General features: G+C 43.9%; 1 protein-coding gene across 1 annotated transcript in view; it reads left to right on the forward strand.

Annotated features, from left to right (window-relative positions):
* Positions 1-490: 490 nt before the first annotated feature.
* Positions 491-24,921, forward strand: part of CACNG8 (calcium voltage-gated channel auxiliary subunit gamma 8) — a 50,672-nt gene continuing 26,241 nt past the window's right edge. Inside the window, exons 1-2 of the mRNA XM_068242986.1 lie at positions 491-862; positions 15,619-15,702. Of these exons, the coding sequence (XP_068099087.1) occupies positions 640-862; positions 15,619-15,702 (307 nt within the window). The 5' untranslated portion in view covers positions 491-639. The remainder of the gene's footprint in view (positions 863-15,618; positions 15,703-24,921) is intronic.

Below are 24,921 nucleotides of genomic sequence, written 5' to 3' on the forward strand. Positions count from 1 at the left end.
TGTAAACACAGGATGGTAACCCTGTATCTGCTTCATTGAAAGCAGGAAGTCGACACACTGCAGATGTATTGCAGTATTTCTATCAGCTGTAAAAAATAAATGTTTTTTCTTTTAGGTTCATTATGCTGTTGGTTATCTTTTATAGCAGAGAGGAAGTTCTGAGTTCAGGTCCACTTTAATAGGATTTTCTTTGGTCTTTTCTGCATGAGCATTATTAGAATTATATTTAAATTACTGTTAATTTACTTTTTTTATCAGCCTGACTAAAGTATTCACAATGTTATGCCATTTTGTACAGGTTCTGTGGTTGCAAGTGGAGCCCTGCCTCAATCTGCATTGAATACAGAACGGAACTGAGAGTAGACAGTCAATGGAACACAACTTGAGGCTTGCTGGTAACATAGTCCTGAGCAGTTCAGTGGCTTCCATTGTCCTCTGGCAAAAGCACCTGAGCCACTGCTGACACCAGAAAACCACTGGAAGAAAGAAGGCTGGGAGAAGGTCTGAGGAACCAAAGAGCACAAGACTGACCAAAGAAGAAGACTCTGGGCTTCTTCTACTCAAGCCAATTTTTTTGTGTGAATTAGGCCCCCACAATCTGTCACCCTGGAGTCGTGGAAGAGGTGGAATGAGGGCAGGATGGTGTGGTGTGAGAAGGGGGTTCAGGTTCTTATGACCACGGTGGGAGCGTTTGCTGCATTTGGGCTCATGACAATCGCAATAGGGACAGATTACTGGCTCTATGCTAGGGCCTTCATTTGCAATACAACTAACATATCAAGTGAAGAAACACCATTGAAAGACAAGAAAGACCCCGGAGGGCTGACCCATTCTGGCCTATGGAGAATTTGCTGTTTGGAAGGTAAAAATGTTTTTTTTTTAATATGGTATGTTTGCTATAATAAAATGATTCTTTACAACATTATTATTATGACATATATAGTTATAGTTATTTTGGTTGAAAAAAGACATACGTCCATCGAGTTCAACCAGTACAAAGTACAACTCCAGCCCGCCCCCCACATACCCCTGTTGATCCAGAGGAAGGTGAAAAAAAACCCACAAGGCATGGTCCAATTAGCCCCAAAAGGGAAAAATTCCTTCCTGACTCCAGATGGCAATCAGATAAAATCCCTGGATCAACATCATTAGGCATAACCTAGTAATTGTAGCCATGGATGTCTTTCAACGCAAGGAAAGCATCTAAGCCCCCTTTAAATGCAGGTATAGAGTTTGCCATAACGACTTCCTGTGGCAATGCATTTCACATCTTAATCACTCTTACTGTAAAGAACCCTTTCCTAAATAAATGGCTAAAACGTTTTTCCTCCATGCGCAGATCATGTCCTCTAGTCCTTTGAGAAGGCCTAGGGACAAAAAGCTCATCCGCCAAGCTATTATATTGCCCTCTGATGTATTTATACATGTTAATTAGATCTCCTCTAAGGCGTCTTTTCTCTAGACTAAATAAACCCAGTTTATCTAACCTTTCTTGGTAAGCGAGACCTTCCATCCCACATATCAATTTTGTAGCTCGTCTCTGCACCTACTCTAAAACTGCAATATCTTTTTTGTAATGTGGTGCCCAGAACTGAATTCCATATTCCAGATGTGGCCTTACTAGAGAGTTAAACAGGGGCAATATTATGCTAGCATCTCAAGTTTTTATTTCCCTTTTAATGCATCCCAAAATTTTGTTCGCTTTAGCTGCAGCGGCTTGGCATTGAGTATGATTATTTAACTTGTTGTCGATGAGTACTCCTAGGTCCTTCTCCAAGTTTGATGTCCCCAACTGTATCCCATTTATTTTGTATGGTGCTAGACCATTGGTACGACCAAAATGCATGACTTTACATTTGTCAACATTGAACTTCATCTGCCATGTATGTGCCCATATAGCCATCCTATCCAGATCCTGTTGCAATATGACACTATCTTCCTGAGAGTTGATGATTCTGCACAATTTTGTATCATCTGCAAAAATAGCAACATTGCTCACTACTGCATCTACTAGTTCATTAATAAATAAATTGAAGAGCACTGGACCCAGTACAGACCCCTGTGGGACCCCACTGCTAACAGTCTCCCATTTTGAGTACGATCCATTGACTACAACTCTTTGTTTTCTGTCCATTAGCCAGTTCCCCATCCATGCACACAAACTCTTCCCCAGTCCTTGCATCCTCAACTTTTGCACCAGACTTCTGTGGGGAACAGTGTCGCAGGCCTTTGCAAAGTCCAAGTATATCACACCTACAGTATTCCCAATATCCATATTAGCATTCACTACCTCATAAAAGCTGAGCATGTTAGTCAAACAGGACCTGTCTTTAGTAAACCCATGTTGATGCTGAGAAATAAGATTATTTTCTACTATGAAGTCATGTATAGTATCTCTTAGTAACCCCTTAAATAGTTTGCATACAACTGATGTTAAGCTTACAGGTCTATAATTTCCTGGATCAGATTTTTTGCCCTTCTTAAATAATGGGAAAACGTGGGCTGTACGCCAATCCACTGGGACTCTGCCAGTTGCAAGAGAGTCACAAAAGATAAGATAAAGGGGCTTAGCTATAACTGAACTTAATTCCCTTAGGACCCGAGGATGCATGCCATCCGGGCCAGGTGCCTTGTCTATTTTTAATTTATTCTATTTAGTCTTGCCTTCACTTCTTCCTGCATTAAAGAGAACCCGAGGTGGGTTTGAAGAATATTATCTGCATACAGAGGCTGGATCTGCCTATACAGCGCAGCCTCTGTTGCTATCCCAAACCCCTCTAAGGTCCCCCTGCACTCTGCAATCCCTCATAAATCGCAACCACGATGCTGACAAACAGCTTGTCAGAGCTGGCTGTGTTTATCTCTATAGTGTCAGTCTGCTGCTCTCCCCGCCTCCTGCAGAACGCCAGTCCCCGCCTGCATCCCTTCCCTCCCTGCTGATTGGAGGGAAGGGACGGGGGCAGGGACCGGAGCTATGCAGGAGGCGGGGGAGCAGCTGAGACTGACACTACAGATGTAAACACAGCCTGCACAACGAGGCTGTGATTTATGAGGGATTGCAGAGTGCAGGGGGACCTTAGTGTGGTTTGGGATAGCAACAGAGGCTGGGCTGTATAGGCAGATCCAGCCTCTGTATGCAGATAACATTCTTTAAACACACCTCGGGTTCTCTTTAAGTACCGTATATACTCGCAAGCAAGCCGAATTTTTGACCCCCCAAAAGTGGGCCAAAAGTTGGGGGGTCGGCTTGCTTGCGAGTCATGGGTGGGTGGGTGGGTGGATAAGTGCTGTCCCTCCCCGCTCCCCCCGCGGCCACCGCTGCTATTACCTTAGGCGGCGCCGCTTCCTCTATCCCCGTCCTCCTCCGGTAACTCATTCACAGCAGCGCGCCCCCCGCTGCTGTGATGACGCAGGAAACCATAGAGAGCGGTTCCCATAGTAACGGCATCGCCGCTACAGGAAGCCGCTCTCTATAGTTTCCTCGTCATCACAGCAGCGAGAGGCGCGCTGCTGTGAATGAGTTACCGGAGGAGGACGGGGATAGAGGAAGCGGCGCCGCCTAAGGTAATAGCAGCAGCGGCCGCGGGGGGAGCGGGGAGGGACAGCACCTACCCACCCACCCACCCATACTGGGGCACTATGCTAGCTATATGGGGCACTATGCTAGCTATATGGGGCACTATACAAGCTATACTGGGGCACTATACAAGCTATAATGGGGCACTATACTAGCTATAATGGGGCACTATACTAGCTATACTGGGGGCACTATACTAGCTATAATGGGGCACTATACTAGCTATACTGGGGGCACTATACTAGCTATAATGGGGCGCTATAATGGGGCACTATACTGAGCACTATACTAGCTATACTGGGGGCACTATACTAGCTATAATGGGGCACTATACTAGCTATACTGGGGGCACTATACTAGATATACTGGGGGCACTATACTAGCTATACTGGGGGCACTATACTAGCTATAATGGGGCACTATACTAGCTATAATGGGGCACTATACTGAGCACTATACTAGCTAAACTGGGGCACTTCACTAGCTATACTGAGCACTATACTAGCTATACTGAGCACTATACTAGCTATACTGTATTACTGAGCACTATACTAGCTATACTGAGCACTATACTGAGCACTATACTAGCTATACTGAGCACTATACTAGCTATACTGAGCACTATACTAGCTATACTGTATTACTGAGCACTATACTAGCTATACTGAGCACTATACTGAGCACTATACTAGCTATACTGAGCACTATACTAGCTATACTGAGCACTATACTAGCTATACTGGGGCATTTTACTAGCTATACTGAGCACTACCTACCTATACTGGGCACTATACTAGCTATACTGGGACATACTGGGGGGATCACGCGGCCAGTGTTTCCTACCCCCGGCTTACATGAGGGTCAATCATTTTTTCCTGTTTTTTGGGATAAAAGTGGGGGGGTCGGCTTACATGCGGGTCGGCTTGCTTGCGAGTATATACGGTATTTAATATTACAGTTAGAAGATTGAGACTCTTCTGCCTCTGTAATTTGCAACAGTGCTGTTTCCTTTGTGAAGACAGAAGCAAAGAAAGCATTTAATAACTCTGCCTTACCTTGGTCATCCATTATTGAGTTCCCACCCTCATCCTTTAGGAGTCCTATACAGTCAACCTTTCTTTTTTTAGAGTTGATGTACTTGTAAAACTTTTTTGGGTTAGATTTGATATCCCTAGCGATGACTGTTTGGAAGATTATATTCTCATTGTATGATTATGCCAGTTTCAGCTGTTAACTTGCAGCTACACGCAGGGCTGGATTTCTAATTTTTACTGCCCAAGGCCCACTGTCACCATCCGCCCCCTGACCAATCTGACCAACAGCATCTTAACTAACCCCATCCCTCAACTTACACACACTTGTCCCCCAAACATATAGCCTTAAAGTGAACCATACCATAGTAGATCCTCCTGGGACCCACTGTTCCATTGCTGGGTCCCTCTGAGCATATTCAGACCCGACCACTGCTGCTTGGTGCCCTCTTCTTCCTCGAGGCTGAACTTCCCTTTGTGTATAAGCCTAATTGTACTGGTCATGCACTAGTATGGTCTGCACATTCCCAGTAGCACAAAGCCACTTGTGCATGGCCTTTTCCTCTTTGCACAATCTGCTTTGTGCTACTGGGAATGTACTTGCACATACACAGTACAGTGCGTGTACACACAGGCAAGGAAGAGGGTCTTGGGCAGCAGTATGACTGCCTCCCCTTGGTGTAGGCAACCAAATTACCCGCCTTCCACCCCTGTATTAGGGGATGGGAGGACCAGAACTGGGGGCCACAGTGTGGGTTATTAGACCAGGATGGAATGGGGGCATACTTGGGAAGGGTGTGTGAATAGGATGTGCGTGCGCAGTCAGAGTGCCAAACTTACAGAGCTGCCAGTGGGAGAATGAAAGGGGCCCAGAGAATGCTGTGGGGCCTCACGAACTACGGGGAGCTGGAAGAAGCCCCAGGTAAGTAAAAGTGTATTGTTTTAAAGTGACCCTGAGACAAATAATAATGTGCATAAAATGTATACATTCTCAGGGCTTCCTCCCGCCCCATCCATTCGGATCGCTCCCACGCCGCCGTCCTCCGCCTCCTCATTCTCCCGTTAGTAGCCCTGATAGCACTGTGCGCACCCTGCCACGCTTCTGTGGCCAGAAGCACTCTGAGCCTGCGCAGTACTACTGCAAGATGGGGGGGGGGGCACATGGAGCCACACAGCGCATGCGCAGACAGGCCAAACTTATGGGCTGCTAACGGGAGAACTAGAAGGGAGCGATCATTGTGGAGGGGGCTGGAGGAAGCCCAAGGTATGTATAAATCTTTTATTAGTATTTGTCTTAGAATCGTGGGTCACGTGGTCTAGCTGACGTCATCATTTATGTACTGCGCAGGCGCAGTAGTTCTGCGCCTGCGCAGTACATACCTGATGACTTCAGCTAGACCACGTGACCCGCACAGTAGAGTGCACAAGAAGCCAACCTGCCGAGGTCGGCTTCTGCAGCGGAGGAGACCGGGAGCCACCGGAGCTGCGGCGAGGGCACAGGATGGCTGCCAGGGGCTGGAGGAAGCCCATGGTAAGTGGATTTTGATTTTCCCTTGGACCTCTCCTTTAAAAAGCTGCGACTGGTGCATGCAATCTCCTAAATAATGCTTCCAAGCGGCAAGACGGCTGTGGCCCAGAGTGTTCTGCTCTTGCGTAGTTCATAAATAATGTAAATCACACATGCACAGAACATTACTGGTTGTGGCTGTCATGCACAGATGCTGAAGAGCTTGATTGTGGAGGTGCTGTGCACACAGGTCATTGCATGTGCCTGTGCTGTTCCCAGTCACAGCTTTTTAGGAGTGGTGACAGTAATATGAGAGGAGTCCTAAGGAACTAAGTGGCAAGAACAAGAACACTATGGGGAACTGGAAGAAATCTCAGGAATGTGTACATCTTCATCAACTCACACTGTCCAGGGGCCCTTCCTCCACTGAAATACGACGTGCTCTCTCACTTCCTTACAGCTGGATCATGTGAGACTAGGTGCACCGGCAGCCATACATTCCTTCAGTTCAGCCATGTGGAAAAGAGGCTGAGGTGAGGAGTAGAGCCTCTTGTCACTTTAGTATCTGCTGAACACGGGGCTCCTGCGTGCTTCAGGTGGCCCGGGCACACAAGCAAGGGGGAGGAAGCGGGGGTGGGGCAGCCTTAACATTTGATGTCTAAGAGAATGACAGTGGCAGCGGACATGGCTTCAGTGATACAGCCGCTGCTCCTGTCACGCTCAGATTAGTAAAGCTGCCCGGCCTGCTCTGTACCCTGTCTGTAGCCTCTGCTGCTGCGCACACAGAGACATCCTCCTGTGTGTAGAGCTAAGCAGGGGGCGGCTGCAGACAAACACGGCACTTCATTATTATGAGGAATGGTGTTGGCAGCTGTGAGGACACTGGTTGGCAGGTTGACTGCTTGTTTGTAAACCTGCCCCTTCCTTGGCTCCGCCGTAGGCACAGGCCTAATCGGCCTTCCCACAAATCTGGCCCTGCCTACACGCATCTGTGAATTAAGGCTAACCTGCAACCTGAACTAACGAGAAAAATGTCAGAGAGCATTTAAAGTGTCTGAAGCCTTATAATAATCCTATTTTTATTTGACATTTATGTTCTGCAATATCACCAGTACTAAAGCGCCTCATCCCTATGGCAGAACGCTGTATTTAAACCCCCTAAATACCGGGGCAATACGAACGGAGTGACGTCATCGACGTCATGAACGTTGTGACGTCACAGGGACTTCTGATCCACCCCAAAGTGCAGCCTGGCGGTGGGGTCTGCGGGGGGGGGGGGGCCTCTTACGCGTCGGGTAGTGGCGGATCGGCGGCGAGCTGCAGCGATCAGGGCAAACGCGCAGCTAGCAAAGTGCTAGCTGCGTGTTTGAAAAAAAAATTATCAAAATTGGCCCAGTGGGGCCTGAGCGGTGCCCTCTAGCGTCTCTGGACGAGCTCAGCTCGTCCAGAATGCTAGGGAGGTTAACCCCCTGGCAGTATAAAAAATTTGGCCAGGAGGCAGCGCAGCAGTTTTTTTTTTTATATCATGTAGCGAGCCCAGGGCTCGCTACATGATAGCCGCTGCTCAGCGGCATCCCCCCGCCCGCTTCGATCGCCTTCGGCGATCTCCGATCAGGAAATCCCGTTCAAAGAACGGAATTTCCTGGAGGGCTTCCCCCGTCGCCATGGCAACGGGGCGGGATGACGTGGGACGTCATTGGGAGTCCTGAACCACCACTCAGCGCTGCCTGGCACTGATTGGGTCTAGGGGGGAGCGCACGGATAGCGGCGATCGAGCGCGGGGCGGTGGCGATCGGTGTGCTGACGCAGCTAGCAAAGTGCTAGCTGCGTGCAGCAAAAAAAAAAATTTAACAAATCGGCCCAGCAGGGCCGGAGAAAACCTCCTGCGCGGCTTACCCCGAACTACGTTCGGGGTTACCGACAAGGAGGTTAAAGTGATTGGACCCGCAGCGGCTCAGGGCAGGACAAGTAGTGGAGCTCTCGTCATTGCCAAATTGCCAATTAGCAGGCATAAGTTCATAGCGCTCGCTATTCTTACTCTGATAAGGCCTGTTAACTCGGATAAGGCTTGTTAACTCTGATAAGGCATGCTATTTGTCTTAGTGAATCAAGCCCCAGATGTTTTACAAGTCTGCTTCCGCAAATAGCAAAACCGTAACACCTAGTCTAAGAATTATCAAAACTCTGTGGTATTCTTATTAATTTCAATACAATTGTTTTACGCTACGTCGATGAGCAGAATAATGAACAGGAGAGTTTATGCTGCACACACTGTATATCAATTTAAATTATGAACATAACACAATACAAATAAGCCCATGAATATCTATTATGCAACTTGGGGCATTCTTGTGATTTCACATTCAGCTCACATTAGGCTCTGAGAACACAGCTAGACATGTCTTAAATTACTCTGCAAATGGCTGAAAAAATAAAATATCCGCTGCAATGGCCATACTTCTGCTATGATGATTATCTGCTGAATTTATATTGTGCTTTTGTATTGCTATATTATTGTGTGCCTAGCTAGATGGGCAGGGAGATGGAAATTACTAGAGCTAATAGTGCCCATACATGGCACAATTTTTTCATTTATTTTCCGATTAGATCATTTCCTTCGATTATTCCGTTAGACCAATATAATGATTTTTCCAACATGTCCGATCGGATTTTTACAGAAAAAACAGGATAATCGTTCGCTTTTGTTGAAAAAAAAAAAACGATTTTTTTTTTTTGAGTTTCGTTCGATTCAAGCGTTTTGGTCAAATAAACAGGAAAATCGAGCATTTTTATTGTACCGTGTATGGGCATTATAAGAGTAGGTGGGTGAGTAGATCTGAAGTGTAAAAATAAAAGCCACGTTGTCAGCAGAAGTTATAGTAGAGTAGCATGAACAAAAATATACTTTCTGTGCCACAAAATACAGGTTTTGTTGGTTAGCCACACCCAGAGCAGGACTATCCACCAGGCAACCTAGGCAGGTGCTTGGGGCCTAGTGGATGTCAAGGGGACTACCTGCCACCTTCTTTGACCTCTCTCCACTTCAGCTTACCAAAAAGGACTGCAAAGGGGCCCCACATCTACTACCTTGCCTAGTGCCCCATTACATCCTAATCCAACTCTGGACACACCCCTTCCTGAAAACTGTAAAGATGTTTTTTCTGCCCTTGCGGAGACTGCTAAGAAAATGTCTTATATGGGTGAAAAGTTTCTGTTAGAGTAACCAAGTAGGTGTGGCCTAAAAGGTACTGTCCTTATAGGACACCTGCAGTGAGAGGGATATGGAGGCTGCCATATTTATTTCCTTTAAAACAATACCAGTTGCCTGGCATCCTGCAAATCAATTATGCATCAGTAGTGTCTGAATCACACACCTGAAACAAGCATGTGACAAATCCAGTCAAACTTCAGTCAAACATCCAGGAGTGAAACTACAAATTATGAGGTTCCCCAGCAATACTTTGATGGAGCCCTCCAATGTTGTTCACACCTTTTCTTTTGCCTACCCTTGGTGACCCATCTTGCAATGGTCATTAACCACTTTACCACCGCAGGTAGGGATATCTACGCCCCTTTTTCCACCCCTTCCCCACCAGGGGCGTAGATATCAGCGCTCCCGCTCGCTCGTGCGCACGCTCCCGCGCTCGTGCCCGCCACCGGCCGCTGATCGGAGATCAATGAACGGGAAAAACTGTTCCCGTTCGTTGATCTAAGCCCCCCAGCAATGATCGGCTGCTTTTATGAGAAGCAGCGTGATCATTGTGAAAAAAATAAAAGTTTCCCACCCTCACTGAACTCCCTGTAAGCATTTAATTACAATAAAAAAATACATAAATAGTTACCTTAGGGACTGAACTCTTTAAATATTTATGTCAAGAGGGTATAACACTGTTACTTAATAAACTATAGGCTTGTAATTAGGGATGGATGCAAAACTGAAAAAAATGCACCTTTATTTACAAATAAAATATTGGCGCCAAACATTGTGATAGGGACATATTTAAACGGTGTAATAACCGGGACAAATGGGCAAATAAATTTCATGGATTTTAATTACAGTAGCATGCATTATTTAAAACCTATAATGGCCGAAAACTGAAAAATAATGATTTTTTCTTCACATTATTTTCCAATTTTCCCATTAAAACACATTTAGAATAAAATAATTCTTGGCATAATGTCCCACCTAAAGAAAGCCTAATTGGTGGCGAAAAAAACAAGATATAGTTCATTTAATTGCGATAAGTAATAATAAAGCTATAGACGAATGAATGGAAGGAGCGCTGAAAGGTGAAAATTGCTCTGGTGCTCAAGGGGTAAAACCCCTCAGTTGTGAAGTGGTTAAACAAGTGTGGACATCATAATCTTCATACCTATTACCAGTGTAGCTACAAACACACCTGATCTGATATATAGACCGGAGGAAGGGAAGGTTAGTAGTTGGGTCCCGCTCGCAGCTCTGGGGCCCCTCTGCGGTTGCAAGGGCTACTCCCCAATAGATACGCCTCTTTTTCACTTTGGAATATACAGTTTAGGGCCACTTTAAAAAACTATCTCATGACAAATTAATTTTGCTGGGACCTGATAGACACTTAAACATATATACTTAAACTTATATAATGATTTGTATGTGTAGTACGGATAATGAATAGAACATTACTAACAAAACAAAAAAAGTCTGATATTTTTATTTTCAGTTATACAGCTTTTTGTTTTTCTTTATAGCATTGCATCATTCTGTCACAGATGCAGTTTAAAAGCACACTCTGTCATTTAGGCCTCCTTCCCTTTGCGTTCCGATAGCGTGTCCATTTGCGTTGGCAGTTTTTTTAGGCATTTTTTTCCTTTCCCGGCGCTTGGGTGGGTGACAGTGGTGCTCAGCAAGATTTCGGGTATCCGAACTACCCAGATAATCCAAACTTTTTCCACTGTCCGAACTTTGAATGGCAATTCGGATATTTTTTAAAATCCGAATAGACTATCCGAGCAAACTCGGTTTTCCTATTTGAAATCCGAAATCCGGGCTAATAGTTAGTTCAGATATCCGAGCAGAAGCCAAAATCACCTTCAATGGCAAAAATCCCTTTGAAGGCGTCCAGGTCGAGAGAAAGAGAGAGAGAGAGAGAGAGAGAGAGAGAGAGAGAGAGAGAGAGAGAAAGAAAGAGATCCGAAAGGGGTTTTGCCATTTGAAGAGACCTTTGGAAGCATTTTAAGCCATTTTCAGGTCACTTCCGGTTTTCTATCCAGATATCCGAATCCGGCCGGATATTGGGTTCGGATATCCTAGTTTACTCGGATATCAAAAAGTTTGGATTTGGATATCCGATTTGGGTATCCTGATCCGAATCAATTCGGATTTTAAAAAGGGGTATCCGAGCACCCCTGGTGGTCGATGCATTTTTGTTAAAAGCGCTTTTTCCAAGCGGTTTTGTAATTCATTCCCTGACGCAAGTCAGGAAGTGAACTCTTTCAACCGGAAAATAATAAATACAATGTATTTATTGTTAAAAACGCAATTGTTGCACAAAGCGATTTTGTGAGCGCTTTGCATTTTGCCTATACTATATATTTCACTGAGGTGGAACCGCCTCAAAATTTTCCAGGCCGCTTTGCTGAGCAGATCGGAAACGAACCGTTTAGAGGTGAACTCTCTCATAGAAAATCATTGCACAAGAGCTTTCAAGGCGATTTTGAAAATCGCCAGCGCTTAATAAAATCAGAAAACACCTCTAGTGTGAACGAGCTCTCAAACTATAAAACAAAACAGAAATAATGAACCTTTGAACTTTCCTGCAGTAAAACCTTATCTGAAGCCGTCTCTCACTGTTTCTTAGTTTCTTGTTTTTTTAAGTGCGTCAGGAAACGGGACTGTCTTCTTCCTAAGTTGGGTCAAAGTGCTCAGAGAAGCTCTTTTGCATAGATAACAACTGAAGGTGTATGTATCTATCATCCAGCCTATCATCTCATCCTGACAAAATCACCAGGATACTTTGGATTGGAAGTCTCTTACGGCAGTAGGCTTAATGTGCATGCTGGTTCCGGGTCATTAATTCTCAAGTCTCAAATCAATAGGGAAAGCACAACAACCAGGCACTCCACTTCTAAATCAGGAATTGCTGCTCTAAAATGTTCATTTCAGAGCCTCAAAAGGAGGAATAGAATATTTGCTCAGTCCAAATAAGTAACAGCTTTCAGCTTCAGCTCTGCCCCTCCTGACAACAAAATCGCGGCGCAGCTCTCTGTGAAGGAGCGGGCAGAGGCGGCATTGCCGCTTAATCAGCGCGGGAGCTGCTGATTGATTAATTCCCTTATGCGGCCCAGCCTCATCCTGACTTTGCCTCCTGCGGCCCCCAGGTAAATTGAGTTTGAGACCCCTGGTCTAAATTATACCAGGAACAAGCATGCAGCTAATCTTGTCAGATCTGGCAATAATGTCTGAAACACCTGATCTGCATATGCTTGTTCAGGGGCTATGGCTAAAAGTATTAGAGGCAGAGGATCAGCAGGGCTGCCAGGCAACTGGTGTTGTTTGAAAGGAAATAAATATGGCAGCCTCCATATCCCTCTCGCTTCAGTTGTCCTTTAACCTTCTTATTTCTTTAATAGTGGTTCCTAAAACCTGCACTCTCACATAACTTTAAGGAGATCTGTACCAACTACTGTGTGAATATTGTTAAAGGATACCCGAGGTGACATGTGACATGATGAGATAGACATGGGTATGTACAGTGCCTAGCACACAAATAACTAGGCTGTGTTCCTCTTTTTCTTTCTCTGCCTGAAAGAGTTAAAATCAGGTATGTAAGTGGCATTTCCTGTCCGGGTCGGGACTGGGTCGGACTCTAGCGTAACCCTCACTGATGAGGAATTGCAGCCATAAAACACTTTTGTGGCAGTAAATGGCTTCTAAGAGCAGGAAAGAGATACAAAAAGGGTCAATAGTTCATATATTTTAGCCCTGGCATACTTCAATTAATGTTTCATTGCGAAAAGGCCATGAATCAGTAAAAGCTTAAAAAGTTGATTCAAATATAAAATAAAACTGCGGGATAACTTTAAAAGTCATTTTTAGAAGTAGGAGGACAGATACAATTGTTTATCTCAGGGTTTTTTTTCCGCCTCGAATGTCCTTTAAATAAAGTATTCCTAAACAGGGGCGTAACAATAGACCCTGCAAGGGATGCAGCCGCTGGGGCACCCAGAAGCCACAGGGAGTTCTGAGAGACTGACAACTAAGGGCAAGGAGAGAAAAAAACGTTCTGCTCACTGCACAATTGTTCTAATGACTGCATGTCCTCAGCCATTGATAACGAATCATACACAGTTTTGTAGACAAAGATTTGTAGACAGTTCCCTATTCAGTGTGCAGGGGGGAAGGCATCCAAAGTTTTTCAGGGGGGCCCAGTGATGTCTAGTTACGCCCCTGTTCCTAAAAATGTATGCCAAAATAATGAAAACTAATTGAAAGTGAAAATGTTCTCATTTAACAGCCAACTATGTTTAGATCTCTATGCAGTCACAGACAGCAGTCTGTTGCACACATAGGGCTTGATTCACAAAAGAGTGCTAACTGTTAGCACGGCCGTTTTCGCGCGAATTTTCGCGTTTGCGGGTGATCGCAAATTTTCTGCGTGCAATTAAGCGTTTTTGCGTGCAAACGCGAATTTTCACGCACAAAACGATAACGATTTCGCGCAACTATTCTCGTTTCTGTGTAAAACCGTTTAAATGCGCACGAAAATTCGCGATCGCGCAAAAACGGCCGTGCTAACAGTTAGCACACTGTTGTGAATCAAGTCCATAATGTTATATACTATAACGATACAGCATATTGAGACTCAAAAGTGCACTTCCAAAATGTATATGACACTCAAATGGTAGCAGTAATAGAAGGATTGCACACTCGCCAAACACTAAGGTGCTGATGTACTGCGGTAATGCTGGATCGAATCAGTTAATTTAGTTGTAGATCGCATCTGATAATGTGGGCACCGCCATAGGCTGCTGTAAAAATTGCGGCTATAGCGGCTCTGGTGCAGTAATTTGGGCAGCACCAGCTTAATTACAGCTATGGCTATAGCAAGCAAATACTATAGCAGAACTCTAGCTTTCAAACATCAATGTACTGTATGTATATCAATCCCAATGGTTTTAAAACAAGGCAATCAAAACATGATTGAAAAGTTAACAATCTACTTTATTTCAAGTAGGGTAATGCGTATTACACAATTGGCACAAACATAACATTGTGGTAAAGCTGAGCACTTCAACTTTAGGCTGGTTTTACTTCTAAGTTTTGCGTTGCAGTTGGGATGCGATGCCCCCGCAACCCACCGCAACGCAAAAAAAAATTACTAACATATGACTCTGTGGTAGAGTTCTCCAACAGGGTTAGGTGCATAAAGTATGCCCCTCCCTCCCCCGCTCAGTGACGTACTCCCTGCTGGACAGGAAACATCAAATTTTACATTCGCGAAACAGCGAACTTTCGCAAATGTTCGCAAACGTGCGAAGCCGGCGAACTGCCATAGACTTCAATGGGCAGGCAAATTTTAAAACCTACACCTGGACTGTGGCATGCCAGAGGGGGATCCTTGCCAAAAGTCCGACCAAAAATTACGGAGTTGACGCAAAGTCGGAGTGGTAATGTGCCTGCAACTTAATCTAGCAACAATAGCAGTAGTGTGCACAGCTCTGGGTGTCAGTGAGCCCTCAAAAGGACAATTTGGGATGCTTTCACAGCAAGTGAGGAACAAGAACACAGGCCTAGCTAATGCTTTCTCTACCTATCTGCAGCCAGTCTGACCCTCCTCTCACTAACAATCAGCAGCCAGCAGAGAATGAATCCAATATGGCCACCGCACTGCTTTTTGATGGGGGGATTGGGGGTCCAGGAGGGGGTGCTATCTGATTGGCTGCCATGTGTCTGCTGACTGTGAGGTTAGGGATCAAAGTTTGGCTCCATGATGATGTATAGGAGGCAGGACGAACAAGGCATATGTTCGCCGCAAACAGGGGAAGTTCGCCAGGAACTGTCCGCCGGCAAACTGTTCGGGCCATCTCTACGCACCACGCTCCCATTGATAAAATTGATTCCAATGACCTCCGCCACCACTGTGTAGCCGCAGAAGTCATATGGCAATGCACTGCTTACTTTTATCAGAAACTTGTGGCTCAACGTGACGCTGTAAGTGAGCTAGTCCCCGTTACCTTTCATTGCCTTTGCGTTACCCTCCAGTAAAACAAGCTAACGCAACACACACTTGCAATGCAACTGTAAAAGGGGTCCAACTGTAGTTTGCTGAATTCTTCCCATTGAGTGTTTAGCTTTCAAACTCAGATCTCAGACGTGGGTATTCAGTAGAAGTTAGTGGTCTGGTCCTGACTGCAAAGAGTCCTGTAAGATATGTTGTATCCATATATGGCCCGTCAGTTTCTTCCCCAATATATCTGTCATGCTTCGAGGAACTGCAATCTAATTATTTTTTTTAATATACATTTAGGACAAAGAAGAGGAGTGTGTGTGAAAATAAATCATTTTCCTGAAGACACAGATTACGATCACGATAGTGCTGAATATCTTCTACGTAAGTTAAATTCCATTTTGAATATTGTCCTTGTTTGTTGTTGTTCCATCATATTATGTCTCAACTCACATACTCAGTCAATAATGTGAAAGTGTAGCCACCTGTCTTTCCTCTCTGGTGCAGTTGAGTTGCTCAGTTTTTACAGTTTGGAGAAAAACTATGGGATTTCTGAGTGCTGGCCTACTCAGTGTAATGTGTGGGGTCACAACAGACTGCCCCGCTATTGGCTGTGCATTGTGTGCACTGCACCATGACGTGGTTTGTGTAGTAGGGAGTCCTCTCCATGTCCCTGTTCCACATGTTCTCAGTAAGAAGTGGTATAGTAGATTGATCTGTAAAAAATGTGAAGACCCAACAACCTCCCCACAGGTAAGGTTGGTAAGTAGAACGAAACAAATGGAGACGGCACACCAATGGCTTCAGCAATTCAGACTGTATTGAGAGAATACAGAGGTACACACAACATGTTTCGGGTGTTGCCCTTCCTCAGGTGTACTGCCCCTCATCCAGGTGACACCTTTATACCCACCCACAAGAGAAAATGCATATGCAATTACATCACATGACCAACAACATTACTGAATATAAAATTTAAACTAACCATTACATCTATCTAGGGATCTACACACAAGGGGTTTGATTCACTAAACCGTGATAACTCAAATATCACACCTTATGAAAAGATATCACACCTTATCAAAGTTAACATGCCTTATCAGAGTAGCATAGCGAGCGCTACGAACCTGCAATGGCTCAGGGCAGGACGAGTGCCATTGCCAATTAGCAGACATAAGTTTGTAGTGCTTGGTTTGCTACTCTGATAAGGCATGTTAACTTTGATAAGGTGTGATAATTTTGATAAGGTGTGATATCTCTTGATAAGGTGTGATAACTTTGATAAGGTGTGATATCTTTTCATAAGGTGTGATCTTTGATAAGGTGTGATATTTGAGTTTCGGTTTAGTGAATCAAGCCCAAAGTGTCTACTCCAGCAAATCACTGAGGAGTGCATCTCCCAGAACATGTAATTCAATTAAAATTTTCATACAAAACCAAATACAAGTTTCAAAACAGTCCTGTTCGAGATATTCATTGATAGTCCACCATATTACCTAGAAAAGAGAATCAAAGAAAACATTTCAGAATCAAGCATTCATTTAAACCATTGGGGTATACTGTACACAAATACATTTCTTAATCCACCTTGCTTCATGCTGCAACAAGAGTTTTTTCCTATCGGCTTCTCTTGAGGAATCAGGAACCCCCTTCAGCCAGGGCCAGATTTACCATTAGGCACTGTAGGCATGTGCCTACAGGCGCCAGATAATGGAAAGGCGGCCCACTCCCCTCTCCGGGTGCTTCCCTCTCTACACAGAGTCCCAATAAGATAGTAAACAAGAGATTGCTCAACCTGCTCTCGGCATTCAACTGACGGTCTCCCTTCAGTCAGGGGCACTTCTAGCTACCTAATACTTGGGGACATCTTTAGCTGCTTCATATTGAGGTTCCTTTAGCTACTTAATACCTGGGGGGAACTCTAGCTACTAACATTGAGGGTACCTCTGGCTACCTAATACTAAGGGTCACCTGTAGCTAGGATGGGCAAGGGATGTAAGGGAGAAGTGACAGCTGGGACAGCCAGCACGCTTGTGGTACGGTTCAGTGGGGGTTTGTAGATTCCAAAGGAGCAAAGTCTAAGGTGCCAGGACATCTGTGCCTATAGGGTCCACTGAGGTAAATCCGGAACTGCCTCCAGCACAAACCATCTTACCTGGGTAACCGAATGCTGCAAAGAGATGCACTGGTGAGAAACAGATGTCTCATACTCTTTTTTTTACTTTGCCAGATTAGTTATACGCCTCTTGTGTTCTTGAATTTGCTGTTTCACTGCCCTTTCCGTCTTGCTGATGTAAACAAGGCCACAAGGGCACTTTAAACCATACACAACATAGGGCCCTTGATGTACACCTTTTCACCAGAGGAAAGATGGCTGATGTGATTCCTTTTCCATATAGCACTGCAGCAATTGCAACCCATGAAGGGCACTGTACCTTCTTTTTAGGCACCACCACCTTTTCTTTTATTGCAATGTCAGACCCACAGACCCAATTCCTTATGGTCCTACCTCTGCGATACACAAAAAATGGAGGCTACTTGAATAATTTACCAAAGTTGGGATTCTGATTAAGGATCAGCTAGAACTTCCGCACCAGAGACTTGACCTTCTCAGACATATGGCCATAATCGCATACAAATGGAATGCAAACTGACTTTTTTTTGCACCTTTAGAACACATAGACTCTGCCTATCAAGGGTCTTAATTTCCTCACTGACCTTTCTGAGGACATGTTCATCATACCCTCGCCCCACAAATTTTTCAATTCAGTAAATAAAGAGAAAACTATTCCAGACATTTTCCATCTCTACTGCCTCTGACTGAAGCCAATCATTATGTCATTTCCTCCCTTACTTTTTTTTCTTCTCTGTCTCCTCTGTCTTGAAATGGTATATGCATTGCCCGCCCTCTTCCCCACTGAGCTTTTTTTTTCATTTGCCTCTCTCTGGTTATGTACAAGAAAATACCCAGTGGAGACTGAAATAAGATTTCTTACAGCAGAGCAGATACATTTATTATTATATTGGGATGCTTGCAATGCAGGGTTATGATGTAGGCTACCTAATAAGCGCAGAGCTTTACGTAGTTGGAGTTTGATTTTATGGCTGTCAGTGTCAGTCCCTCTAAGGTGATGATTCATTTTTATTTTTTTTACAGTTCAGGTTTAGTTTAACCTTGGTCATTTTCAAGTAGCTCAGAAACTAAAAACATGTTGGCACCACTGGTCTAGAGTTTAAGCTTCACATGTACACCATACCAATGTGCAGAGAGGAGAGTGTGTTAATGCGTTCATCCTAATTACATAATTACACACTATTTCAGTGAGTCTCATCATGCTATCATATTAGCTGGGAAAATCCTTTGCTTAAAGATCACTGACATTTGGCAAAGTGTTTACTGTTGAGGCCTCATACATATTAGGGAAGAATCCTAACAACAATTAAGTATTCTGCATGTTTGTAAGGTGCAGTCTGTGTGCTGTAAAATACGCCTAGAAACAGTACATAAAAAGCAGAAGCATAAATGAACCCTTATACTGGGTGTGTCATCAAAGCCTGCTATGTTGTACTGCATACTTGCATAAGACTTGGCCACACACATTACCATTTAAAAACATTTTTTTTTTAATTTAACAATTTTGATCGTTTTTTTTTTTCATTTTTTTTGCTCAAATGAAAAATTAGACTCTTGTAACCAATGTACCACACACGTATGTGTAATTTTGTTTGGTACAATCACGACACAAACAATCGATTAAAGAATGTAATAATATATATATTTCCATTTCTAAATGCTATGGATCTGCTCTGTGCCATCACTGATGTGTATAAAGGCACTCAACACAAACAACGTTAGAAAAAGTACCTTACGTTAACAAATCTATTCCTCATTTACTATTAATGAAAAACGCTACATTTAGTACATTATAGAAATACATTCTATCTAATGTGGCACTTTGACAAACAAAGTTTCTTTATTCTTGAATGTAAACTTAAAATAGATTAGGTCGAATTACTTTTATACAACCCACCGCACACCATTCAATTTCTGACAAAATTGATCGGATTTTTCCAACCTTTACGATCGATTTTAATTGATAAAAACGACAATTTCGATTGAATTCATTGATCGGAAAAAAATATTTTCTCCCGATTTCTTCACACAATCGATTGTTTTAATTGAATTGGGGTAAAAACAAACAGAAAAATTGAAACATGTATGGCCACCATAAGTATGCACTCCTTTGAACTCTTTCACACGTCCTAGAGGCCTATTTATAAAGATTGGCTTAAAGAGAACCTAAACTGAGAGGGATATGGATGTTTCCTTTTAAACAATACCAGTTGCCTGGCAGTCCTGCTGATCTCTGTAGCTGCAGTAGTGGCTGAATCACTGACCTGAAACAAGCATGCATGCTTGTTGAGGGGCTGTGGCTAGTATTAGAGACACAGGATCAGCAGGTGAGTCAGGCAACTGGTATTATTTTAAATGGAAAAATCCATATCCTTCTCAGTTTGGGTTCCCTTTAAAGAGTACCCAAGGAGGGTTATTAAATCTAAAAATATGACACAGAGGCATGATCCCATCTGCAGGACATGCCTCTACGTGCCCTGCTCGCCGCTCTCTGTGCCCCCTGTGCCCCGCTAGCGCCCCCCCCCCCCGGAGTCTGTCGACATTAAGATGTTAATAGACTATGGGTAAGGGGCTTCTCGCTACAGGATAATGTACGCCTGCAAAACGCCCCTTCCCCGCCTATCAGAGCCTTCTAACAGGCTCTCCGCTGCCTGCTCCCCGCCTCTTCCCTGCCCCATTCACGTGCTTCTCCAGCATTGTGACCCCAAAGGTCATGAGACTGAAAGCAAGGCATGGAAGGAGCTAGGAGCGGCGGGGAGAGGAGGTAATGAGCACTACTTGATCCAGCAATCCCTTCCCCCCCCCCCCCCCCCCCCCCCCAGGCAGCATGGTTTTTTTTTTAAACTTTTAGACCCAACTCGGGTTCACTTTAAAGTAAACCCGTGAGGAGAAAAAGGTTTACAATTAGGCTTCCCATGTCCTCCTCTAACCCCATCGTGTCTGCCCAGGGCCCTTTTCTTTTCATCTGTGTAGCCGTACTGCGCATGCACAAGCATGATCTGTCCATGACCTGTAGCACAATTACGCTTGAGCTACTGGGCAGGTGCACTGCAGACCCTACTTGGGCTCGAGGAGGATGGGGAAGCCTTTGGACTATCCCTCTACTGAGTACTGTACTTTTCACTTTTTCAGGTTCACTTTAATACCTGAAAAGTAACGTTCTTCCTGCAGAAATAATGACATTTTACAGATCACCATATTAATAGAAGTGTCTGTCAGACAAAATGATGCCACTTTTGTTTTTGACTGCCAGTAGAAGTCTGCAAGCAAAATCTGCTACCAACCTGAACCTCACAGCACAGATCATTATAGCTCATCATAATAGCGTCCTTCACTTTGAAAGCGTTAACCGCTCCAAAGAGAGATGAAAGCTTTGTCGCTAGCATGTGATACAGAAAGTCAGCACTGCAAATCTAGTGAGCCAGGTAGTAAAATAATAATAATAATTATTATTATTATTATTATTAATATAGCTTACACACACTACACAAAACTTTATGCATTGAAAATTATGATATGTTACATACTATGCATTAAGATCCGAGATAAACTTTTACTCATTGCATAATTATATTCCTTACATATAGTTTATAGGGCATTCCTCAAGCCAAATACATTTTTTGTTTCGTTTTAATACCCTAATTCCCTATAAACTAAACAAGCATCGCCCACAGCTTTTTCAGAGTGCCTTGGCACGGTAGCAAGGGCTTATGGGAGCTAAGTCTGGGCAGGAGAAGGGGGTGGTGTTACTAGACAGAGATTTCAGAGGCAGAGGGGAGGAAGGAGGAGGGGGAATTAGGTTTTCACAGGCTGAGAGCTGGAGATGCTATCAGCTTGCCTTTGTGTTGTGTGACAAGCAAACATGGCTGCTGTCATCGTATCACAGGAATTAATAAGCATAAACTGTTGAAGCTGTTTGCAGCTGGATTTGCTTGTGTAAACTTTCTAAACTATCTAAACTTTAGATAAGATATATAGACAAGTTACTTGTTAGTTTTTCATCACGGATCCGCTTTAAGGTACACCTGAACTGAGAGGGATGTGGAGGCTGCCATACTTATTTCCTTCTAAAGCGGACCTGAGCTCAGAACTTCCTCTCTGCTCTAAAAGATACGCAACAGCATAATACCATTAAAGAAAAACATTTCTTTGTTACAGCTGATACAAATCCTGCAATAAATCTGCAGTGTGTCTACTTCCTGCTTTCATGGAAGCAGACATAGGGTTAACATCCTGTGTTTACAAATTATCTGCTCTGTGGAGGTAGCCAGCTGACACAGCTGACTGAGGGATCAAATTACAACTTATGCTTAGTCACAGATGAGAGGGAAATAGACAGGTTAAAGTCTCTAAATACATACAGGGTGCATTTCTCTATATGTCCCTTCTGTCCTGTGTAAAACGCTTTAAACAATGTAAATTGCCTAATTGTCCTGCTGATCCTCTGCCTCTAATAGTTTCAACCACAGATGCTGAACAAGCATGCAGATCAGATGTTTCAGACTGAAGTCTGAATGGATTAGCCATATGCTCATTTCAGGTGTATTATTCAGATGCTACCGCAGTCCGTGAGATTAGCAGGGCTGCCAGGCAACTGGTATTGTTTAAATAGAACTAAATATGTCAGCCTCTATTTCCCTCTCAGTGCAAGTGTTCTTTAAAAAAACACGCCTGAGTTAAAGGACATCTGAGGTGAAAATAAACTGAGGAGAAAAACAATTGTATCAATCCTCCTTCTCCTAAAAATGACTTTTTTTTAGATATCCCAGTTTCATTTTACATTTAAATCTCGTTTTTAAGTTTTACTGTTTTACTGTTACTGTTTGCCTCTGCTCAATGACACCCTTATTTAAGTATGCTAGAGCTCAAATCAATGAATTATTGACCATTTTTTTTATCTCTTTCCTGCTCCAAAAAGCCATTTACTGACAGGAAAGTATTTTATGCCTGTAATTACTTGTCAGTGAGGGTTATGCTATAGTCTGACCCAGTTCTACCTAGTTCCGACCTGGGCAGAAACTTGCACACCTGATGTTTAAAGCTGTCCATATACTAGGCCGATTACCCGCCGATCGACAGCAGATTCGATCAGTGGGATTGAATCTGCTGTCAAATCGTTCACGCCAAACGATAAATTTCGATCGATTTCATCCCGAAATGGATCGGTCCCGTTGATCGCTCATGCGGGAAATTACGGTCGATCGCCAACGGGTAGGGAGCGCATCGCTAGCGGCGTACGATCGACGCAGGTATACATTACCGGTAGCTGGCTCCCAGCATCTTCTCCGCATCACCTCCCGGCTCCCGGCTGGCATCTTCTCCGCATCACCTTCTGCATCACGGCATCCGGCATCCGTGTATAACTTCATGTGTCACTGCAGTGACAGCGGAAGTACAAATAGAGGGCGCTCTATTTGTACTTCCGCTGTCACTGGAGTGACAGAAAGTTATACGCGGATGCCGTGATGCGAAGAAGATGCCCGGGACCAGGCTTCAGGTAATGTATGCGGGGGAGGGGGGGGGGGTTTGGGGACAGTGCTTGGCACTGTACATACACTTTTCTATCTCATCATGTCACATGTCACCTCGGTTGTCCTTTAAGGCTTTATGTGGCTAGACGCAATGAGGCAAGATGAATCCAGGATGATGGTAAAATCAGTGACTACTTTAATAGACAATTGTATGTTTTTTGGACTATAGAGCCAGCAACTGCGAAGATCCCTCAGGGAAGGACAGACAGTTAAAGAGACTCCGTAACAAAAATTACATCCTGTTTTTTATCATCCTGCAAGTTCCAAAAGCTATTCTAATGTGTTCTGGCTTACTGCAACACTTTCTGCTATCACAGTCTCTGTAATAAATCAATGTATCTTTCCCTTGTCAGACTTGTCAGCCTGTGTCTGGAAGGCTGCCAAGTTCTTCAGTGTTGTTGTTCTGCTATGAACTCCCCCTTTCAGGCCCCTCTCTGCACACTGCCTGTGTGATATTTAGATTAGTGCAGCTTCTCTCTGCTCTCTTATCTTTTACAAGCTGGATAAATCGTCCTCTGAGCTGGCTGGGCTTTCAGATACTGAGGAATTACAGACAAAGGCAAAGCTGTTTGCAGGAAGAAACGAGCAGCCTGAAACTTTAGTGCATGAGAGATGCAGGGGGAAAGAAACACACAAATGATCTCTTGAGATTCAAAAGGAAGGGTGTATACAGCCTGCTTGTGTATGGATGTATTTTCTATGTGTGGACATGCTGTACATCAACCTACTTCCTGTTTTGGTGGCCATTTTGTTTGTTTATAAACAAACTTTTTAAAACTGTTTTTAACCACTTTTAATGCGGTGGGGAGCGGCGAAATTGTGACAGAGGGTAATAGGAGATGTCCCCTAATGCACTGGTATGTTTACTTTTGTGCGATTTTTAACAATACAGATTCTCTTTAACAGAAGTCAGAGCAGGGATTTTGACTTTGCAAGCTGAAGACACCCAATAAACTGTGAATCACTATTTAAGGGCTACAGGAGCAGTGCTCCTTTATTCACTCACCATTGACAGATCAGTCACTGAGTCATCCAGAAATCCATTGTCTCTGGCAGCACTGGCAGCAAAGTGTTCAGACACTTTCAATATCCTGAATGAATTAGAGCATGGGAGTGGTAGCTGTATTCTGCTACTCAGCAAGCCATACGATGTATTGGACTCCAGGGACCACCAGGTCATACAGGACCAAACAGTACATGATTTTGCACTAGGTAGTAACAGAAGCGGGTTATGGTGAAATGAGGCATTAGGCAAGTACCAACTTTGTGCCCACTCTTGATGGCCACCTGGCTTAACTGAAAGTGGGTACTAGGCTTAATACTAGAAAATCCATTCTGTGCTGTTACCTTGACAAAGGGAACCCCAAGGGGCCCCAAAACAAATTGTTGGTCTATAGAATGGAACTGTGTCACTATGCTTGAATAAAAGTGGACTTGATTAATCGAATGTGCAGATCTTCTGCATTTTCTTGTATTGATGCTTTGATTCTGCACCTCTCTGGTGGTGTGCGATTCCTTTTCTACATGGGTACCAGGCTTAAAGCGGATTCGCGATGAAAAACTATCTATAACAAGTAACTTTGTCTATATATCTTATTTAAAGTTTGGACAGTTTACACAGCAAATCTGGCTGCATACAGCTTCAACAGTTTATGATGATTTATTCCCATGATACAATGAGAGCAGCCATGTTCTGTTTGTCATCATTACACAGGTAATCTGCATCTCCACGCATCAGCCTGTGAAAAATTTCCTCCCCCCCTCCCCCCTAAAATCTCTGGCTAGTAACCTCCTTCTCCTCCTGCCTAGACTGAGCTCCCATAAGCCCTTGCTACATGGTTCTGAGTGTCTTGGCGTTTTGGAGAAGCTGTGGGCAAGGCTTGTTTAGTTTATAGGGAATTAGAGTATTAAAACAAAACAAAAAAAGTATTTGGCTTG

Source organism: Hyperolius riggenbachi, chromosome 6, assembly GCF_040937935.1.
Source record: "Hyperolius riggenbachi isolate aHypRig1 chromosome 6, aHypRig1.pri, whole genome shotgun sequence".
Taxonomy (NCBI): domain Eukaryota; kingdom Metazoa; phylum Chordata; class Amphibia; order Anura; family Hyperoliidae; genus Hyperolius; species Hyperolius riggenbachi.